This window comes from Zootermopsis nevadensis, unplaced genomic scaffold, assembly GCF_977971745.1.
Source record: "Zootermopsis nevadensis isolate Lab colony 2312 unplaced genomic scaffold, Znev_1.0 Znev_ptg000007l, whole genome shotgun sequence".
In the NCBI taxonomy this organism is placed as follows: Eukaryota; Metazoa; Arthropoda; class Insecta; order Blattodea; family Termopsidae; genus Zootermopsis; species Zootermopsis nevadensis.
The window spans coordinates 8,000,537-8,017,926 of NW_028259139.1; the positions used below are offsets into that span (position 1 = coordinate 8,000,537).

Sequence of the window (17,390 nt, forward strand, 5' to 3'; positions counted from 1 at the left end):
GTAAGAATTTGGAAGAAGGCTGTAGTGTCAGATTAAAACGACGAAAATTCTCAGTTGATGTGGTAACCGGACTTAAATTCGAACCCGATACCTCTAGATATTCTAGAGCGTCACTACGTCGCTACCTTGCTCAGTCTCGCCTAGTGAAAATATTGTAATTGAAACAGAACTTGGGACACATAATGCTGTTATGCGTGCCGAGTCGAAAAGCAAATGAACTTCAAAGAGACTGTTTTAAAGAATTCTACTTTCAGAAAACTTAATTTCGTCAGCCACTCAGTCCTGCTGCCTCAGTCTACAGCAACCACTACTGAAAGTAACTCCTCTTTGATTAAAGGCGTCAAAGCGAAGTTCTTTTTTTGCGATGCTAATAAATTATTAATGAATGTTTCCTACTTTTTATACATAAAGCATTTTAACCTGAAAAATGAGAGTTTATTAATTTCTGACAAACATAGCCACAACACTCTTTATAGTTCAGAGTATTTTATGAAAACATTTTAATCAAACAACCGGGCAAAAGTGTATTTCCTGAAAGAGAATTTTGAATTTTGAATTTTTGAATTTCGATAAAACAGGAAGTAATCGTGGCGCCACTATCAAACGATTTGTTTGTACTGAAAAAGACGAAAGAGGTCTAGAAGAAAATTCTTTCTAACTAAACCGTAACATTCTGCCATCTAGCGCCATTACTGATAACTTGGTCAGACAAACCTTACGGGATTAGAGAACCAATGACTAAAGACCTATTCGCTCCTCGTGTTTGATCACTGACTGATCATTTTGTTACTTAACGACGTTCTAAACGTTTCCTTGTGTCCAGAAAATTTCTCATGAAAGTTAAGATGTACGTAAACCTTTAAAATGATATATTTGTGGGCCCTTTCTTTTGTTCTTTGGGAGAAACTAAATGTTAAGATCCTCGTACAACATTATTACTAGTGAAGGAAACTCACAAGTACAAATAACAACCCCCTTTGCCCCACGAGACAATTTAATTAAGTGCATTTTAATTTCAGTCTTACGATGTGGTGGAGAGAATATGAAATCTCGCCATTGACTCGGTCATCATTTATGGTTTCCTGTTCGTCTTACTGACGTGTCTCTGCCAGTGATAAACAGTAGCAGTGGAGGCTCTGAAATCGGTCTTTGATCTCCTCTGACGTTTCCAGACTTCATTCGACAAACGGAAAGCTTTGTGCGTTCACTACACTGCCCGATAGCCACCTTTAGTTACGTAAACGTCTCTAGGGAGATGTCCCTTAGGTTCTAAGAAACGGATAATATTCTGTACTTCGGGCATCACACTGTAATTACTAGTAGTTATCTCTGGCCCTAGAGAGGACTTTTAGCTGGTAATTAACCACTGGGATTATCCTCTCTTTGTGCGTCCGAGTGGACTAATTATGCGTTCTTTTGTCAAAGAACATAGCGAGTGGAGAGGGCCTTTGGACAAGTGGTAACCCACTCTACCTACGTTTAAGCGATATCCCATTTCTCTCTCTCCCCCCCTTTTACATAGTTACATAACAACCCCATCCTCCTGTCTTATAACCACATCTCATATTCTTAGAGTAATGAAAAGTGTTGTTCCGTTGTGTTATGAATTGTGTGTATCATTTAATGTGTTTATCGAGCATGTGTGTTGTAATTGCATAGCCATTTTATTGCACGAATTTTCCCCTGCAGTCTCTCTGTACCTTTCTTTGTGCTCCGATATTATCTGTAATTAGTTTCTTTGTATTTCGTGTTATATCTACTTCGCAGATCAAATGAAAACTGTGTTTGAAACAGGCGAGAATTAGACATACAGTTTGTTCCGCATTCGAACAATAGACGTATTTTGCAGAGTTAACAGAATATAATTTTTGGTTCAAAGTATCCAGTTCGTTTAAGTTCTTTCATAATGTATGATTATCTGCAGCAGCAATACGAAAAAATAAGGCTGGAGAAGATTACATTAGATCATGTTGTTTTTACTGCAGCCAAAAACAGGAATTTGTAAAGGCCGAACAATGTTTCGATCGAATACAAGTTGTTACTGAAATTACAGAAGAACTTTTATTTTCCCCTTTTATAATTTGTGAGCATCATTCTTTGCTTTGTCTCAATACAAAATGGCATCATTCAATAAGGAAATATACTCGTGTTGTCGATATTTGTCTCCTGGGTTGTGAGGCCGTATGTACTTGTACGTATATCAATATTTTGGAGGAACATACTGCCTCTATGTTCATGGCCGAAGTGAATATGTAGCTGTTGGCCTCCTGGCTACTGTCGCATGGACATGTTTAATTATGTTCGTCTGTAATGTTTGTTTATTCTTGTCTGTGGGTCTTCATAATAACGTTTAAACCAACGAATAGATTTTCATAAAATGTGGTATGAACTTCGTGTTACCAGAAGTCACACTATTATTTCTTTCTTCACATTTACTTTCCTGTCATCAATATCATCGACATAGTTGTCCTTTTAATGGTTTTACTCAGTTCCTGTGTAGCTACTGAAAATGTCGTTAACTAACTATAAACATATATATAGTATATGTAAATAATTAAATATAACATCGCTGTCGTGCAATCATCTGAAGTGGGAACGACACTGGGAAAAACTTGTCGCCTCCACTTTCGGTGTATACGAGGATGGAAGCGACACCTTCCTCCGAAATTATGAGAACCACCTCGAATACTACCACGCCATCTGAAGCCAAAATACCACTGTCTGCACATTGCACGGACACAGGCCAATAATTGGCTTACTGGTAGGCCTCAGGCATAATTGTAGATTTTATCTTTTATTCTTGCCGAGTTAAAATGGAGTCCGGTTAAAATATTTTTCTTGCGCTCTTAATTAAAAGTTCGTTATAATCTCCGTGTGAGAGCGTCTTCATAGCGACTCTGGTTAAGTCGTTTCAATATTAGCAACTGCTCTCGACTTAATTCATTATATTTCGTCAGCTCACCGAGTTTTCTTATTAAAGACCTTTTGAATGGCTGTATCTTAATCTGTGTTCTTTGCATTTGTTCACTAAAGCATTTAATCGTCCTATGCTCAGTTTGCGCTCCACTGTTATGCTTAATATACAAACCGGCTCTTCTTTGCTCATTAACAGTTTCCTTCTTACGCTCTGTTGACCAAGAACTTGGATGTTGTAGCTGTTGACAGTAATTACAGAACAGAAAGCAGGAAAAACAGCGAACTCTATAGTACAGTTTTCCTCAAAACACCTCGTTGTTACGCAGATATTCAAAGAAATTCTCTGTTTTATGTTACACGTTATCACAAAATTCCCCCCATTGGGTCTTCTCTTTTGGTTAGTTGAAACCAGTACACGCACTCATGCATTATTTCTTAAAATTCCGTTTTAATATTATCTTCCTCCCCCTACACACGGATCGTCCATTAATTTTATTACATAGAAGTTTTCTGACTAAAACAAGTCTCACTGCGTTCCACACGTAACTGGCATTAAATTCCCTTTGGTTTAACAACTCGAGTAGCATTTGACTCATACGTATTGTACTATCCTTATTGTGTCCTGTCGCTTTGTCCTTTCTTTGGACCAAATATGCTACAACTTCCTGTTATCATATGAGAGCGGACAGACTGAGGCAGAAACACGATTTCGACATTAATTAATAGAAGTTTCTGCAAATAAACAATATGGAGTGTTAAGACCCTCATTCACACGAGAATAAATTTGAAATTAATTTTCTGTATCGCGTTCTGAATTTTTTTTTTTTTTCAAATTCCAGAGGCATTGTAGTACAAATTTTTTTTAAAAGATTCGATGGAAATATTTGTGAAAGTGTTCAACATTCACGCGTAGTTTTTTTAACACTTGCGTGTTCCTTTTCTTTGGCAATGTCACCGTGTTTTTTGGGGGGGATATTTTCCGAAAGTTCTGGAGAGATTCGTGTGTCCGTCTTCAATGGAAACTGATTGAAAGCAAAATAGTTTCTTCATTTCTAATACTGCACCATAATATTGTAGTAAATTTTGATGTCGTAATCTGTAAAATTGGAGGTGTGTGTAGATAATAGATATTATTCAACACAGTATATATTAATATTATTCGTCACAGTTACCCGCCTAATCAATTAAAGTATTCTTCTGTGATAGTTCTCAGACATATTAAGCACACTTTGTATACAAAAACTGAAATTAACTCGGAAAAACATGAAATGCCGTTGTGCGAAAAAATATTTCAGTCATCGTAACAAGGTCCATTTTAGTGTTGTTTACTTTATACATTATTTTGTACTAAATATTCTTTTGAAGGTTCAGTGTAATGATATTTTGCTACAGCGTAATGGCTTAGTGACACTTCAAAATGGAGTTTCAAGAACTGCACACAGAGTTTTTCTATCCACCCCACTGCTAAATGTCACGCCAAGATGCAACGCGCTAGTATATTTATAAACGTTAAAGTGCTACAGCTTAAATTTTTCATTTTGCTTGAGTGTCTCTCAACTTTATAGCAAATAAGTCAGGTGCTTTCTGTTTACGACCTCCATACTTTTGACATAAATCTCGAAGAAAACCTATGAGACCGTCTCGAATGCTTCAGGGGTCCGCCTGACCTCGCGGGCAAACAGAAACTAAAAAAGGGGAGTTCTGACCTAGGAAGTATTCGGACTAAAAAACTTGGGTCGTGCATTGAAGAGTTCACGTAATTCTGCCTGTAGGAAAATTTTATAATGGAAAATGGTAGTAATGTTACTTTTAAATTGTGTGTTACATTTCAAATGATTATACAGAAGTGACGTGGAATACTAAGAAGGGATATAGAGCAGAAGAGACGCGTAGTTCAAAAGTCTCGGTACTTAATGGAGAATCGAACTACGTTCAGCACTTTGCATGAGTCTAATCCAGAGAGAAAATGTAAATGAGAACTGTGATTACATTTAATCAAGACTCGGAATATTTTGGAGAGGATGATTTACACATTTTCTGTAAAAATAACTTGAGTATATGTCTCAAAGTTATGAACTCGTACATTTATCTGTGACTATCTACATGAGATCAAAATAACTAGGGAAAAGGAGGAAAAGAGGACACAATTTTGAATAGGATAAAGTGTCACAGTAAACTGGACATGCGGAAAAATTTAATGACTGAGATTCGTCAATTGACTTATTTATTTCTGTTTTTTAGTGATTCCCTTTCAGTTGAAGGATGTAAATCTGTAGACACATATTTGATAAGATTCAAAAGGTATAATCTGTATCAAAATATACAGAGTTTCCACATGTGTTTTTACACATTTTATTCTAAATGTTGCTAACTGAAATATAAAATTATAGTAAATTATAATGTTACCATAAATAATGTCTATGTATGTGTAGGAATAGATCGACAGGAAGATGCACAAACTTAAGCATATTTTCCATGTAAGATAAGATTTAGCCTTGAACTCTTTGTTGTTATCGTTCACAAAAGAGATCAGAACAAATTACAATTCAGTTTATGTATTTTCCATCTGTCACTAAACTTAGCTAACACTTTTCTTTTTCCTATATTTTTTTAATTTATTTATCATAAATTTATCATTGATAGGACAGCGTAATATCAAACATAACCTTGACTGTGTTTTAATATGTAGAAATGTTCATTGCATTTAGATATATATTTCATAACGCTGCCATTTTTTTACATTTTATAAAAAATCATTTCACACAAAGTCGTATATTTTTCAAATAATTATAACCATTGACCATTTCAGGACATATTATTGGGTAACGGTAGTGTCAATCCAACCTCAAAGCTTCATATGTCTGACATCGGTTTACCAACTGCAGGAAACTAAAAAGTAACCTCAAATGGCACAATGTACATAACAAAATCTCATCAAAATCAGCCCAGCTCTTTTTAAGTTTAAACATACAGATCGATAAAAACACATATATCTTTATTTTAAAGTCATTTTGCTTAAGATTAGTAGACTTTACGTAGTTATATAAATTACCCACATAACCTAACAATCATGGTTATTTATTGATCTTTTATTTACTGTTAAAGAAAATAGGCATCATGCACTCTTCTCGGAAGTAGTTTGCATTTTCAGTTCGAATTACAGGATTTATTTCAGTAGTATTTGCTGCGCTAAGGAGAAAATATATGCCTTTACAAGTATGCCCTAAGAAAGAATATGCCAGGAACAAAAAATTAAAAAGGGAGTTCAAAGAATGATAAGTTACTTTCTCCTTAATAAGACAGAGCAAAAATAACTTATAATTAATCAAGAATTTTAAGTATCTTTATGAAAGTTAATGGCATAAAAATGGTTGAGTACTAAAATTGGCCAGAATGTTTAAATGGAACAGTTCTCATTCCTAGATACCAGAATTCTGGGCGACCAATAAAAGTCTCGTAATTAATGTACTTAATTTCTTCATGGTACAAGGAACATGTACAAGATCATTACGTATGATATCTTTGACGTGCTGTTATGTCCATGAAGAAATTCTGTCGTGTTGTACCGAAGTAATATTTCGTGAGAAAATGGTCCTTATGTCCAGTGAAATATTCAAGTAAAAAAGTGAAATAATTCTATTCATATAACAGTTATTCTTTTCTATTCATGTATATAATCTTACGCCCGTATGTGGTGCACTCTGGTGTCACAAAACTGAATTATGTTGCTAGATGAATCTGATTTGTTAACAGACGCACTGATTTCAGTTTTACGTCACTGTTCCTTGTCTCATAGTGTCGTATCGCTCAGCTTTATTCATGGATGGTACACAGTATATTGGTACATATTAAACATACACAAGAAGACAGAACTTAAATGCTTCCCAGAGGATGTCATTGTCGATGAATTAGGCCCAATAGATATGTGACACGTATTCAACTTTCCGTCGTTTCTATGAGTACACATCGTACCCTGTTTGAACGAGAGGGCTGGTCTCTGGCTCACCTTTATCTTCTTTGCTGGTATTATAACCAATCTCGTGATACCGAATGGGGTATGTAAGCTGATTTCCTCTGTCCCATGTGTACAGCTCCTTGAAAATAGTAAATTTTTTTAAATGTAACAGATTAAAATATCATATATTCAGTAGTAAATCGTACAAATTATTCCATTGCGAGGATTTTAAATATCAGTGCTAAATCTAATTTAATGACGACACAAAAACTTAATTATTCACCTTGTTTTTATGGTTGTAACCAACCATCGTAGTCCACCGGAAGGGATTTGTGAATGGAAGATTTACATCGAGTAGTTGATTCTTGTACAGATCCAGGGCAAACCTATGCATTAATAACAGTCAATAATATTTGCCACATCTTTACATAATCTATAATATTAATACTGATAGCCTTGTATTTGTTAATGAAATCATTGCTTTGACATTTCTATAACAGGATCTCAAGAAATATTTAAGATAGACGTTTCTTGAATGAATCATATACAAATATTTTGTACGTTGATCAGGTGGATTTAAGTTATTAAAAATGTTTAAGAATTGTAACTCAGGAGTTTTCAAAGCCTTGTGTTAATCAGACTACGGAATAGGTGGAAATACCTGCTGATGAAGTAGGAAAAGACGGGATGAAAATGCAAGAGGTCTGTTGTGGGAGGACAGAGGAGAAAAATTTGTCATTGGCTTAACCACCATGCCAGAAATATTAATGTTATGTACGAGGCGCGTCCCAAAAGTAAGTTTCCCTGGGGCCGTTTACAGAAACAAAACACAATTTCATGGAAATATTTATTGCAACAGATACAGCAAGTGTCCAGCTATTTTTCAACATATTCGCCACCGGAATTGAGACATTTGTCATACCGTGGGACCAACTTTTGAATACCTGTGTCGTAGAAGTCTGCCGCCTGGGATTGGAACCACTGTGTGACAACCATCTCCGCCTCTCTGTCATTCTCAAAACGCTGACGCTGACCGGACAGGAATTTCTTGAGGTGTAGGAAAAGATGGAAATCACTGGGAGCGAGGTCCGGGCTGTAGGGTGGATGATTAAACACCTCCCAGCTGAACTCCTGCAGGAGACTTGCTGTCCGTCGAGCCGTGTGCGGCCTAGCGTTATCACTAACCGCACTTCACAGCCGGCGGGAGCTGGAATAAGAATCTCCATCTTCAACAGCTGCAACGATGCTACTGTGAGAACGCGGGAAGTGCCGTTAGTGCATGCGCCATGCTACGTCATTGCTCTATCACGTACGCACAGTCGCTTCGCGCAATATAAGGTTTGCTAGCTGTGGGACGAGTGGGAAACTTACTTTTGGGACGCGCCTCGTATGTTTTACAATGCTCTGAAATTTCAGATCGCTGTTAGTTATTATATGGTAATTTTGCTTTAATCTTTCCAATAATCCATAGGTATATAAATTTATTACCCCTGTGTCATGTCTCATACACCATCCGGCTTTACACGTGTTACATCAGCTATGCCGTTAACCACGGGTTTGAAGTCCGGCTGACTCGGGGGTTTAAGTAACATTTTCCCACGTGATTAAAAGTTAAAGGCATCTTACACAAATTAAATTACCTTATCTTTGAGTTCCTTTCAGTGACGGAATCAACAGCGTAGAGTACACCACAAGCCACAAACATTTCACCAAACAGATGGTTATTGATGCTAATATTCCACATATACTGCACCTCCATATTGCGGTCAGTGTTCACCTTCATGACTGCAGTATAATTTGTGCTGGGTATCCCATATATTACCCATAAACCATTTTCATCTACAGAGAAGTCCATGTAGTTGTAATTTGTAGAATAGAGATAGTTACTGCCTTTGGTTGCTACCATCGGTACATTTAGCATCCGAGTGTCGTTAGTTGCCAGTTCGAACCTCCGTACATGTGGCTTGTTCCTTTCGTTGTAGTAGAACACTCCGTTGTGTATGACATGTGTATTGCCCTAAAGAGAAAATTATGACATAAAATAAGTGACCAGCATGGTTTGTATAGTAATGTTACTGCATTGTTTTCGTAAGTAAATATGACTAGATTGAAAAAAATGTTTAAAATCCTGTAGTGGCTCCACTCATAATAGCAAATCTTGGCATAACCCAGAGTGACATAAGTTACATACATTTACAGCATATGTTATGTTTCCCACTAACACTATCTGATGTCACCTTAAAAGGATATTCCAGTCTGTATTTAAAACTTGGAGCGCCAGCTCGAAACAGGGTCTTGTTGTGGTATTCATGCAAGTGGTATGGATCATTCTCATCCGTAAACCAGAATTTGTCAGTATCTGCTTCGGTGGGAGGCACAGAATCTCGCATCCAGCTTCCGTAAGTCATGTTTGTGTACCTATGATACACTGGCTTTCCTACTGCATATAACTGACAGTCTGAAAGAAAAAGGAATGTAAGTTTTAAAAAGAAATCAGCATAATGACTGATTTACGGAAGTTCAAAACTTTAGACTTTCAAAAGTTTAACTTTTGGAAAACTTAAGGAATAAAAGTTCGTATGATTTAATGTGCAAAATATTTGTTTCTGAATTTTAGAATTTGTAAAATTTTGGGTCATTGTATGAATTAGAAATTTTCGGTTTGTTTTATTCGATTCTTAGTAAAGCTACTGTAATCATACGAGCGTTTGATTACGATTCGATTTGGTAATTTTTGTGGTCGTGGTTATTTCTGTTCGTGAAGTTTGAGACCGTGTATCAGCGAAGATGCTTCCGGTCGAGTCATGCAGGATTCAAGTTTCAGTCAGCCATGTGTTGTTAGTTTCTTGAGTTGTCAGGTTCTTTGTGGTTCATGTAAACATTATTTTCAGGTTGTGTTGAATATTATTCATGCAGTGTTAAGCTGAATAATCAGTGGTCATTGGAATGAACAGTTATTAGGAATGGCTGAGTTAAGTGGCCAGAGAACGGTAGTGTTTATTAGAGCGGATTGTAAGTGAAGCTTCTTCACATTAATGCGTTCTGGCTTATGATGGTGGAAAGAGTGAATTATGAACGCTCCTTAAAGTTCCAGTGAGCAGTGTTTTTGAGGGCCATTGCAAGACTTTTCGATTAGTCAACTTGCAACCACGTAAGTCCCACGCAAGTCGTTTTAATGCTTTCATTGACAGTGTACAATAAATTCATATTGCATCGCCTATTGTATAATGGCATAATTAACGTCTATGGAACGAAAACAAAAGCATTACTTTGAACTGGTAGTTCAAAGTAACGTAACAGAATAATCGGCCGTGACTTTAATCTTTTCGCATTTAATATTATCCGCTGCCGGGCTACTTTGGTAATTTTCTGTTTACGTGATTTTCACCTGTATTTGATTTTATAACCGTCGCCATTAAAATTTTGCTTCAGAACAATTTGTTTTAATTTTCATGATATTTTGCATTTGCGTATTGCCATGGGTTATCAAGGAGGAAACATTTTTTCTAAATTTCTGGAGTTCATAACGAGCCGCCTGCCTAAAGCCGTTAAGTGCAGTGGCGTGGCTGTTATTGACGTAGGTCGTATGGGCATTACTATGCAAAGAAGCTGCAGAATATTTAGACTTGTAGATACCTTTCGAAACCTGCCAAAAAAAACTTGTCGAAACATGTTCAAGTACGTCTAACCTTCTCTGAATGTGTCCGAACCGTAATAAACCTGTTAAGACTAACATTTTTAAACGCGCGGAATCTTGTCGTATCCTGTCTGAACGTGTCCAGACATTCTTAACATCACCGAATTTGTCCAAAACATAGTTCACCTGTCAAGACTATTTTATACGACACCTAATCACCTTTTCATTGATTCTGATGTTAGGTATGTTTAGAACTTTCTCTAAAAATTAATTTTCGTAAAGAAATTGGCTGAAAAATTACTGATTGCCCTCATAAAATAGGCTTATCTTGAACACTCTCATCATAGTACATTTTAGCTGCCAGCGTTTTCGTTCTCCTTGGCAACTGAAGGAATTGATAGTAGACCAGACGTTTTAATATGGCAAGCAAATCCAACATAATGCCAGTAATTTCTTGCGGAAACGAGAAATTCCTTCCGTGCTGATAAGTTCGTGAAACTTTTACAGTGTGAATTGTAGGGATAATGAAACTCTTTCAGCAATTTCAAATAGTACAGATTATGCCTCTCAAATGTGAATACATGTATAATTTATTCATAACTGATATCAATGAATAGAATTTTGTTTCTAAACTTAATGTACATACCCAGATTTCGAGCAGGAATGCCTTTGTACGTTTCATTACCGAACGGTTTGATCTCCATTCTTCCAATCAGATGGAAGAGTGAAATGCCTCCGTCATGACACTTGAACTCTGTTGGTGCAGGGCATTCTGGGCATGAAGGTGGAGGGCAGAGGTCATCAAGATCTACTGGTTTAGGGGGTCCCTCCCCATATGTTACTTCGCCCTGACCGCTGATCTGCACAGGCGGTGGTGTTGCTAATCTTGGGTCAACCTCTGTAAAAGAAAATGTTTCAGAAATAATTTTCCAACAGCTGTTACTAGTAATATTTGTGTTTACTTATTAGTTTCTTTGTTTTTTAGTGATTTCCTGTGAAGTTGTTAAGTTATATTTGCCCCAAATGAGAAATGACAGGATTATTATGGATGATTAATAAGCGAGGATGTAGGAGTAAGGTGTTGTGGCTAATTTCTTAGATACTGTAATACAATTGCACGGAGGAACTGAAAAGGAAACGTGAAAACCTCGAAACCTCAGTCAGGATAACTGGTCTCTTTAAAGAATTAAGATAAAATGTGTTTGTATCTGAAAGTATCCCATCTCAATTGCGTAAATGTTAAGTAGAAAGTTATTATAAATACTACATTTTACCTCTGAATATATTATTTATTATTGCTGTTACGGTAACAGTGTTTTGATTTTTTTCTGAAGGAAATTTCTCTCACCTACTGCATAAAAATCAGTCATAAAAGTGATGACAGTCAATAATCATCCACGGGCATTCCCACTTATGTCGATTGGTTACTGTTATTAAACATCCTAATTGTGAATTAATGAAACTCAGTTTTAATTAAGAACATTGCAAATATTACTGTTTACTGGATACTAGGAAGTGCGTGAGCACTGCGGGTCCCAACTTTTCGTTGGCTTGATCTATAGACATTCGGTAGGACTCCTTGGACGAGGGATCGGCCCGTCGCAAGGCCTCTACCTGTACACAGGACAACACAACATAGACAATCATCCATGGCTTGAGTGGGATTCGAAACCACGGTCCCAGCGACCAAACGGCACAAGGCCCAGGCTTCAGACCGCGCGGGCAGATATTACATTAGCGAATTATACTTATATTATCAATGTATTGAATGGTAAGTGTGCCCTTGTGCTGGTATTTCAATTAATTCATTGTACAATGTAAATTAATAAAATTTCTTTAACGTACCAAACACCGTGAAGATACCCTTTGTGATTCCCATTTCGTTCTTGGCTATGCAGTGGTATAATCCAAAGTCTGATGGCACAACATTTGTAATGCTAAGTTCCATGTGTACCTAAAAATGACAGCACATGTTAGATACACAATTTTTGAAACTTCTACTGGACTACTCAGAGCAACTCAGAAGACTTCCAATTTACAAATTTTAACGATGACAAACCATGTAAATTTATACCTATTTTTCAATTTACGATCATTACATCCATGATTCATTATGGTGATGTTATTTTTATGATTGTATCACGGTATTCTAACTTGTGGAGAAAAACAGTGGGTGATTTTCCTGGGAATTTGGAACATTCGAGATATTTTAATTTGAAATTAATAGGAATTCCATTCTTTGTTTATGAATTTTAGTTTTCATCGAGTGAATTGTGTTCCTAAATTGAGGAATCGGTGTCTTGTGTGATTATTTAGTCAGAACTCGTACTTTGAAATTTTTATCTTAAATTAAGGCCCACATCCTGTATAATTATTCCTAATTGATTAAAACATCACTCGCTTACCTTGTATCGGTCATTTTCGATTGAGACCATTTGATACTTTGGTCCGGATTCCAGGATTTGACCGTCTGTTCTTTCCCAGTAACGTACTGCCTCAGGGAATGCCTCAACATCACATTTCAGAACACCTGCTGATCCATTTACAACTCCCACCACCTGATTCTGGATGCGTATCAGTGGCGGAACTGTTGGTACAATATCTACATTAAAGATTTGACCTTCTTCTGAAATATAATGCTTTATTTTATTTGACAGCTGTTTACGCTGCATTATAAATTACAGGGCAGTTGTCGGTCTTAAACAGAAATCTTATATAGCCATACTTGATATAATTATATAATTAATTATTAATTATAATTATTATATAATTCTGTAATTAAAATAGTAGATTTGTGAGGGATGTCTCGTATGAAAACAGAATAAATATTTTAATACTTCTAACTAGAATAGTCCAAAAACGTGATCCATAATGTTGATGATAAATCATATTATCTCGTTTCATAAATAATTACATACAGTGAACTTCGAGGAGGAAGGTCTGGTTTGCTGCAGGGGGCACTCCGTTGTCAGCAATACAGTTGTAAGTCCCCATGTGACCACGATTGATACGCGTGATGTTCAGTGTATGTCCGGGTATGGAAACAGCTGTTAACAGATATACGCACGTACATTTTCTTCAACAACTAAGATCTTGCAAAACATGTTTATTTGTGTACCAGTCAGTGTTTTTCAACCACAAAATCAAAACAGGGTACTTGTAGGTTATCGGGACACATCGCTTTAAAAATAGGTTATGTTAATTAGGTTAGAATAGGTTAGGTTAGGTTCGGTTAGGTTAGGTTAGTTTAGGTTAGGTTAGGTTAGGTTAGGTTAGGTTAGGTTAGGTTAGGTTGGGTTTGGTTAGGTTAGGTTAATTTGTGTGGATAAATAACATATATTTGAAAGTTAACCTAACCTAACCTAACCTATTTTTAAAGCGATGTGTCCCGATAACCCACAGGTACTTCAAAACAGCTAGTTTTGATCATGTACCGAATGGAAGCGAAAATTTCGGAGAATGTTGTTCAAATTAAAATGATGAGTTACTTAACTATGCTACTTCAACTTCAGAGGTTACATAACATTAAATTAGTTGGACATATGGTTATAAATGTTGAGTATGTATTTGGAAGCAAGCAGTCATGGAATTTTGCAGTATATTAGCATTTATGTGCATAGAGTGCAATATACTGCCAAAACTCGTAGTCGTGATTAACAGAGCTATAGCAGAGATCTGAATCAGGACTCCCAAAATATTGAAATACTTCCACATAAACTACCAGGTGAGTTAGCTGAAGGTTTTGATGATTTGTCATGATGACACTAATGGAACCAGTTTGTATAGTTCAATTAATTAACTCCCACAAAATTATTTCCTCCTAGGGATCGAAGCACTGCTGTCTCTACCTTGCCAAGAACCGAGAGGAATCACTGAACCGTCCAATTTGCGCCATTCCACAATGGGGCGGGGATTCCCTGTAGCTGCGCACCGCAACCGAACATTTTCTCCTTCATGAACCACAATTGGTTTTAAAGGCAGCACACCTCCAGAACCTGAAAGCGAAAATGTAAGTCACCAAATTAAAACCTCTTTCAAATAATTCCATAGTAAAAGGTGACAGAAATATTTGTCGCAGAATATCTCTGCTTTTATGAGACCCAAATGTTAATTTCCATGTTAACATAAGCCTACCATTTGATTCTATATCTGAGCCATTTGGATCCATACCACACCTTCTCACCCTCGTTTTCTAAGATCCATTATATAGGTATTATTTCATGTGCGCCTAAGTCTTTCAAGTTGTCTTTCCCTTAAGATTTTGCAACCAATAGCATGTATGTATGTGTGTCAGTGTGAACAAACATTAGTCTGGTTTGCGTATTTCAGCAAAAGATAGTTTGAAGGAAATTGACAAAATTATGTCTTCGATTTTGAAAGTTCCGTGGAACGCACTTACGTACATCTGCTTTATATCTATCAATAAACTGAAGATAAGAAACTGCAATTAACTTTAAATACACCGAATGTTTCACAACCCGTCAGGCATCGGTCAGGGGGTGATTTGGGAGGCATTTTTGAGTATAAAATTTTTGGTACAGTATTTTTCCAATTTCTAATCGTTACGGAGCTACGGGCGTTTTAAGACGTGGAAACGCCTATTTGTACGTTGTTCGACAGATGGCAGCACACGCTGTAGTTGATGTTGCCACCTACTTACGTGTCTTTCCATAGATGGCAACACTTGTAACAGTTTCAATTGATGCTACCACCTACTTGCACATACTTCGACAGATGGAAATACTGGTAACGGTTTCGGTTGAATATGTTTCCAGAAATTATCAGTTGCTTCTTATATGAGTCGTCTGTTAGTTTTGATCCCTAGCATCTCTTATCCGCGGTGAGAGTCAAATGTGATTTTGTGTCAAAGTAAAATGAACTGATGATTCACGCCAGTCGAATAAACTGATTTTTTATGAAGTAGAAGTCTAAAAGTAACGAAGACGTTTACCGAACTTCCAAATTCAGAATATATCCCATCCATTTGCAACGTGAATACCGAAATGTCGTCACGCCTTGTATTTAGGTACACGTCTTATATCAAAATCGGTAATTAGCGAGGGAGGAACACAGAAACTCTGTACGTATGAGAACACCCAGAAGTGATTAAGGTAGCTGTAGAACCATATATGTAACGAGAAAGTCTGTGTGTTGTAAACCATGGCGGACATTTTGAACAGTAGAAATTTTATCTGAATTATATACTCTCATTTACTGTTTCGTGTGTGCACCTTGAAACGGACATAGCTTAGAAACGTTTGGAAACAGAACAAATGTTATATAAACGTTTCTTACTCGAAATTACCTCTAAAATCACCCACCGATGTATGGTTGATTGGTTGTATGCATTAAATAAATTATTTTCTTCTATTATACGTCACTACAATTTGAAGGAGGCCCCTTAGAGTTGGAAGTGTGTTACACAAGATTTACCTCTCGTCAATGTGAGTATTGTACATGCTTACCAGCTATGGAAGGCGGTATCAGCAGTTCGTTACTGATGGACCCATTCACTTTTACAGCCCAGGCATTGATTCCAGGAATGCCAGGCATCCCGTGTGTGCCTGGTTTTCCTGGCCGTCCTCTAGGTCCAGTGAGTCCTGGAACATCCGGTCCGCAATTATCACCATGATCTTAGCATATCTTAGCCTTAATTCAATACATCCAGCTTTTATTACACATTGTTCATCAAAAGGCAATGACAGACCATATTTAGTGCCATTTCTACTCAAAGGTAAATTTCATATTTATAAATCTGTGTAGTTAAAATACGTATTCATCTAGAAACACATCATGAGATTGTATTAACTGTGTAAATTCGAAGTAGAAATTTTCTAACAAAAAAATAAATATAGTTTCAGTGGGTCACAGCGCCTGAAGCACACACTACAGCTTATGTAATGCTTTATGTAACTGACCGAATACGTGGAAGCATGTTTCCAGGTTTTCTTTTCACTCGCTGATTGTCATCGTCGTCTTTTTTAATTATTTATCTCATCTCGTCATTCGAAGAAATACTACTTCCTTAATGACGTAAAATTGAATAGACTATAACATTACTCCTACACGTAAAATCAATTACTGTTTTCAGTTGAAACATGACTGTCTCGTGTGTACTTAAGCTCTTCTTTCAATTAATGCAGACTTTCTTAAATTATAACGAACCTTCATTAAAACGTGAACCTTATTGTACATCCACACAATAAGTCCTTACACAAGTTTGTTACCAAAACATTCTGAAGAAGACAGTCATCTTCAAATACGTACGTACTTAATCAAGTTGGGCCTACGCGTTAAGTAATAATAACGTTTACGTATGTATAATTTTGCTTTATTGTTAAATTGCTTTAGTTTTTGTACGAAATAGAACTGAGAAACAACGAAACATAAATAATGTAAATTCATTTATATTCTGAGACATAATTAGTTATATTAGTTAAAGCGTTAAAAATATTTATTTATTGTAATTGTCCGTCTGTATACTTCTGAATTTGCAGACGGGTTTCTGATTTTTCAGCCGCCTGTAGTGAAACTTGCATCTGGGTTAGAGCCATGAATGTTCAAATTAAACAACATAGAAGTGTAATGATGCAAAATTCTCTGCACTACATTTCACGGAATGCATTCGATTTAAAATCGCAGATTAATAACAAATTTCTCCACATTTGTATAGATCAGTGTCTTTCGAGTAAAATTGTATTCACTGGTTGCTATATAATAATGTTATCGTTTGAAAGATAACATTAACACAAGCTCATGGTTATGAGGGACTATCTTATATCTATCACGTTAGACTCGAATAGTAACTACACGCCTCATTTTCTTATAATTTTTGTGCAAGTAACATTTTATTGCTTTAATTAAAAGTTTATAGACATTAAG

General features: G+C 36.4%; 2 protein-coding genes across 3 annotated transcripts in view; one reads left to right on the forward strand and one right to left on the reverse strand.

Moving 5' to 3' along the window:
• Positions 1-5,123: 5,123 nt before the first annotated feature.
• The window catches only part of LOC110829848 (uncharacterized), a 109,758-nt gene continuing 97,491 nt past the window's right edge, over positions 5,124-17,390 (reverse strand). The window contains exons 5-14 of one of the 2 annotated variants that reach the window (XM_087344175.1): positions 15,974-16,108; positions 14,357-14,503; positions 13,427-13,555; positions 12,914-13,095; positions 12,354-12,462; positions 11,155-11,406; positions 9,109-9,329; positions 8,512-8,888; positions 7,155-7,257; positions 5,124-7,010 (exon numbers count right to left, since the gene is read on the reverse strand). In XM_087344175.1, the coding sequence (XP_087200301.1) occupies positions 6,870-7,010; positions 7,155-7,257; positions 8,512-8,888; positions 9,109-9,329; positions 11,155-11,406; positions 12,354-12,462; positions 12,914-13,095; positions 13,427-13,555; positions 14,357-14,503; positions 15,974-16,108 (1,796 nt within the window). In that variant the 3' untranslated portion in view covers positions 5,124-6,869. Of the gene's footprint in view, positions 7,011-7,154; positions 7,258-8,511; positions 8,889-9,093; positions 9,330-11,154; positions 11,407-12,353; positions 12,463-12,913; positions 13,096-13,426; positions 13,556-14,356; positions 14,504-15,973; positions 16,109-17,390 lie in introns of both variants that reach the window. The other variant, XM_087344174.1, reaches the window with a different exon arrangement.
• Positions 14,388-17,390, forward strand: part of Stoml2 (stomatin like 2) — a 124,813-nt gene continuing 121,810 nt past the window's right edge. Inside the window, exon 1 of the mRNA XM_087344180.1 lies at positions 14,388-14,517. The gene's annotated coding sequence lies outside the window, so the exon portion shown is untranslated. The remainder of the gene's footprint in view (positions 14,518-17,390) is intronic.